Source organism: Ammospiza nelsoni, chromosome 20 (genome assembly GCF_027579445.1).
Source record: "Ammospiza nelsoni isolate bAmmNel1 chromosome 20, bAmmNel1.pri, whole genome shotgun sequence".
NCBI lineage: Eukaryota > Metazoa > Chordata > Aves > Passeriformes > Passerellidae > Ammospiza > Ammospiza nelsoni.
This window is the reverse complement of record NC_080652.1, coordinates 443630-448951: the sequence shown is the minus strand read 5'-3', so window position 1 is coordinate 448951 and position 5322 is coordinate 443630. Positions and strand designations below refer to the sequence as shown.

General features: G+C 53.5%; 1 protein-coding gene across 1 annotated transcript; it reads right to left on the bottom strand.

Annotated features, from left to right (window-relative positions):
* Window positions 1–3524: 3524 nt before the first annotated feature.
* LOC132082398 (zinc finger protein 239-like) lies at window positions 3525–4759 on the bottom strand. Its single transcript, XM_059486659.1, has 2 exons — window positions 3932–4759; window positions 3525–3855 (listed from the first exon to the last, which is right to left on the bottom strand). The coding sequence occupies exons 1-2, from the start codon at window positions 4756–4758 to the stop codon at window positions 3525–3527; spliced, it is 1158 nt and encodes a 385-aa protein (XP_059342642.1). The 5' UTR covers window position 4759.
* Window positions 4760–5322: the final 563 nt, after the last annotated feature.

The window sequence follows — 5322 nt, the reverse complement described above, 5'->3', positions numbered from 1 at the left end:
GTGTGGGACTATTTGTTGTTGCTTTACATATTTGAACACAGACAGAAATCACCCACCAGGCCTTCCTAGGGACCAGCATAAGTACAAGGATAGTTTAGAACATCTATTTCTGTATTAATCCTTGATTAATCTTGGTTTCACAACAATGACAAACCCTACTTCAGAGCCTAGACATAACAAGAAAACTACAAGTACATCTTAAAATATCATGAAAAATCAAAAATCCCAAATGCAGCTGAAGTGGGAAGCAAAACATATTTGTTTTATTATTTTTGTGTAGTCTTAGGGATAGGCCAGTAGTTTGGGTTCCTTATGTTGAGCTGTTGAGCAGTGATGTAAATGAGATTTGTTATTGTATGTAGCCAACAAATATTGTGCAAAGACCTGGAAGAATATGCTGTGCTTTCCCCATGAGCACCTGAAAGTGAAAAATGAGAAGTTTGTACTGCCCACTTCTAGACTCAAACAGTGACTAATCAATTAGAGCCTTGGTATTTTTTAGGGACATGAATCCATGGTATATCACATAATTCTCCTGATCCTGTGAGTGTGTCCTGTGAGGTGCTGTGTCAATCACCTGAAAAAGTACAAAAATATTGCCAGCAACACTGCAGAAAGCTTGCAGGAAATGCAAACAGCAGGGAAGAGTGTAAAATCACATCTGCCCCTTTCTGTGCCTGTTTTCATTAATGGATGAGGGTGCCCTGCTTGTGGCCATGGCAGCAGTGCACGGCTCGGCTCCATCTCTCCTGTCTCTCTCTCTGGCCTCAGGCCCAGTTCCCTGGAGCACCCATGGGGGAGAATCCTGGGAGTGAAAGAGAAAAAGGGCCCAAACTCCTGGGCTCAGACACAGACAGGTCTATGGGGGAAGGAAAAGCTGTGCAAGGAAGCAAAGCCAGGAATTCATTCCCTGCTTCCCACAGGCAGGTGGGTGTTCGTCTGTGCCCAGGTGAGCAGGGCTCCACCCCAGGCAATGGTGACCTGGGGACACAAATGCCATCACTGCCGGCATCCCCCCCTTTCTGCTCCTTCCCCCTCTTTCCAGACTGATCCTTCTTCCACACGCTCTGGTAATGCCCTGGGCAGGAGTCAGAGTCCCTGTCCCAGCTGTGTCTCTGCTCCTTTCTGCTGCTCCCCCAGCCCCTCGCTGCCAGGGCAGGATGAGGAACAGGAAAGGCCTTGGCTCTGGGTAGGAACAAAAACCTCCTGGAACCTTCCCTCTGTTTCCAAGCCAAACCCAAGCCCTGCCCCAGAGAAGCCCCTGGGAAGGAAGTTCAATCTCCCCAGCCCAAAGCAGTGCCCAGAGCCCATCCCAGCCCCAGGCACTGCCTTCCCCAGAGCGTCTCCTCTAGGGCAGAGATGGCCCAGCGAACACCAGGCCGGTGGCAATTGCAGCTCAGGGGAAAACAGGCGGGAGGGGATCCATGCTGGGAGTTCCAGTGGTGCTTTATGGGCCAGCACACCCAAGGGCTCCAGGCACCAAGAAAAAAGCAGGGTCCAGGGTTTTATATGGGACAAGGGAGGTGGAGCTTTGGTGTTGCCATGGTATTTTCTGAAAAATCCCTTTGCCAGGAGTTTTCTCCTGAGAAGCTGAGAAGCCTCAGAGGAAAACAAAAACAATAATTATCTGCTGCTGTGGAATGCAACATCAAAGGTGCATCTTTGATTGGTCCGTGTTGGTTGTTTCTAATTAATGGCCAATCACAGTCAGCTGGCTCGGACTCTCTGAGAGTCACGAGCTTTTGTTATCATTCTTTTCTATTCCTTGCTGGCCTTCTGATGAAATCCTCTCTTCTATTCTTTGAGTATAGTTTCAATATATCATTTTCTTTTAATAGATTATAAAATAATAAATCAGCCTTCTGAAACACAGAGTCAAGATTCTCATCTTTTCCCGCATCCTGGGGCCCCTGCAAACACCACCACACTTTCGGTCTGAGGCCAATGGGCAGAGGGAACAAGGGTGGTGCAAAGGCGGGACAAAAGGGCAACAACCAACTGGGATTCAGGGGAGGAGCTGCAGGGAACGGGAACCAATAGGAAAGTGGGAGTGGGGAACATTCTAGAACTGGGGAGGAGAACAAGGATGATGTAACTTGGGTCGCCAACATGTAACGGACATGACGCCAGCAGGACATGCACCAGGGGACAATGTCACCACACCTGTGGGGATGCTGCCACCAGGACGCCTCCAGTGACACCAGCATGGCCCCACATGGCCCCTGTGGGTGAGACTGACCCTTGCCCTGTCCCCAGGGGCGGTTGGGGTCCCCTGAGCGCGGTGGCCCTGGGACACCCTGGTGGCTGTCAGTCACTCCTGGGCCCCTTGTCACCAGCTGAACAAGCTCCCATCCTGCCCTGCTGGGGGGTGACATTCGGTTGGGACACCACAATGGTGGCAGGGAGGACGTGGTGGCAGGAACTGCATCAGGCAGCGCCATGGCTGAGATAAAGGTGCTGGTGGCACTGTGGTGGCGCTGATGCTGTCCCAGTTCATGTCCCCATCCATGTTCATGTCCTCCCATGTCACCATCCATGGCTGTGTCCCCCCATGTCCCTGTCTATGGCCATTTCCAACCCACGTCCCCACCCAAGGCTGTGTCCCCACACGTGCCCATCCAAGCCTTAGTTCAATGTCTTGATTTTTACCCCAATTTCAGGGTTTTCAAAGGGATGAACAGAAACCTTTGTGTTTGAAGGCCAAAACAAAAGGATTTCTGTGTCCCTGCCAGAAGAGCATCCACGTGCTTGGGTGGGTGGGAAGAACCTTTTTTGGAGGGGTTTCTACCCCACTGTCTCCAAAATCATGGGTTTTGCCCCAATCCGACCTGATTTGGTTGTGGAAGATGCCTGTGGGGCAGAGAGAATTAAAATGATGGATTTATGTTGGAGAAGACCTCCAAGGCCATCCAGTGTTACTTGATGCCACCAAAAGATGCAAAAAGTGAGACTTTTCTGGGATCAGAAGTCAACAAATCTGCTCAATGTCACTATAAGACACAAAACAACACGAGTGCACATACCACTGTTGTTAAGGTGAAAAAAGGAAAGTTTATTTTCTGACTCCAACATTTATAGTTTTCCAAAAGTGACAGTGGATCAGAGGGTGAAAGTCCCACCTCTCCAATGACTCTGGACAAACCAACAGTCCATCAAATTTCTCCTCCTCCATCAAAGAATGCAAAACAATAAGTTATTTACAGGAAGTGTGTGAGAAAGTTTGCTACAAGAATGTAAACATCAGAAGGCTTAGAAAATCTTAAAAAAATCAGGGCGACAGCTCTCCACAATGGATTTCTGATGCTGGTCTGTGGATGTGTCCAGGTGCTCATGGGGAGCCAGGAGCCAGCTAGGTCTCTTCCTAACACAGATCACTGGCACCAGAGGTCACCAGGGCTCTGCCCACTGGGGTCACTGGGGATCATCCAGTGCTGATCCTCCAATGAGGGATGGAGCTGTGGAGCTGGAGTAGCACACAAAGCTCTTCTTGCCCTGGGAAGCTGGGGGCACTCCCACAGCTTCCCTCAGTGCTGGCTGCGTTGGTGCTGGGTCAAGGCTGACCTCTGGGAGAAGCTCTTCCCATACTGGGGACACTCGTAGGGCCTCTCCCCACTGTGGATGTGCTGGTGGGCAGTCAGGTGGGAGCTCGTCCTGAAGCTCTTCCCACACTCCCCACACCTGTAGGACCGTTCCCCCATGTGGCTCCGCTGGTGGGCAGTCACTTCATAGCTGGTCTTGAAGATCTTCCCACACTGGGGACACTCGTAGGGCATCTCTCCAGTGTGGATGAGCCAGTGTCTGATGAGGGTGGAGTTCTCCCTGAAGCCCTTCCCACATTTAGGGCAGCGGAAGGGCCTCTCCTCTGTGTTGAATGCGCTGGTGCTGGAGGAGATTGGAGGTGGTCTTAAACCTCTTCCTGCATTTATCCCACTCGTACGGCCTCTCCCCTTTGTGAATCTTCTGGTGGCAGATCAGGCTGGAGTTGCAGGCAAAGCTCTTCCCACACTCCCCACACTCGTAGGGTCGTTCCTTCGTGTGGCTGCTCTGGTGGATAATCAGGCTGGACCTCAAACTGAAGCTCTTCCCACACCTGGGACACTCGTAGGGCCTCTCCCCGGAGTGGATGAGCTGGTGCCTGAGGAGGCTGTGCTTGTGCCTGAATCCCTTCCCGCAGTGGGGGCAGTGGAAGGGCCTCTCCTCAGTGTGAGTGTGCTGGTGCAGGAGGAGGCTGGAGCTACTCTGAAAGCTCTTGCTGCATTTGTCACACTCATAGGGCTTTTCCCCTGTGTGGCTCCTCTGGTGGAAAATCAGGCTGGATCTGGCTCTGAAGCTCTTCCCACACTCAGGACATCCGTAGGGCCGTTCCCCCGGGTGGACGTGCTGGTGGCAGCTCAGGCTAGAGTTGTGGCTGAAGCTCTTCCCACACTGCCCACACTCATAGGGCCGTTCCCCAGTGTGGATTCTATAATGGTAGGTCAGGTGGCATCTCTTGCTGAAGCTCTTCCCACATTCTGAGCACTTGTGGGGCTTCTCCCCATCCTGAAGCTGCTCAGGGCCCCCCGGCTCCAAGCTCTGGCCGCCACCCTGGAACAGGGTGGGTCTTTCCTCCTCCAATCCCCGTGATCCACGTTTGCAGCCTCTCCTTGTGTGGGATCTCCGGAACTTTTCCTCCCCATTGGATTTCTGTCCTGTGGAGCCGCTCAAAACAGCCTCTGCCAAGAGGTTCTGCCGTGGGGATTTGTCCTCCCTGCTCTCCATCCTCAGCTCCTTCCCTGCAGGAGGAAGGACAAGGAGAGGATGGGATTTGCCTCTGTGCCAGAGGGAAGGGGAAGGAGATCCCCCAGTGCATCCCTGGCTGGACAGCATCAGCAGTGGGGTTGTCCTGCAGCCGGGGGCCATGCTGGGCTGGAAGATGGAGCAGGACAGAGGGGGAAATGGGCACTGACTTCTCCTCACCTGCCTAAGTGCCCTGGGCCATCTTCTTCCTCCTCACAGCCTCCTCCTCAACCTGGCCAAGGTTTGGGAATGGGAAGTCCTGGTTTGGGGAGCAAAACAAGTGCTGAGCGTGTTGGGTTTGATGGTCCCGGTGCCCAAGGGCAGCTGGAGAAGCTAGTGCCCCTTTCAGGCTCGGGGGGCCCGGACCCCGCTCATCCCTACCCTCCCGCACCCCTCCTGGCTGCGGGGGGTCCCTCTGCACTGGGATTGCCCCTCTCCGGGGCTCTTCCTGCTCCTGGGCTCCCGCGTTTTCCCCCCGGCTCTCCCGGGGATCCCCAGAGCCGGGATCACCCCCTCCCTGCCGGTACCGGGCCAGCGCCCCGTGGG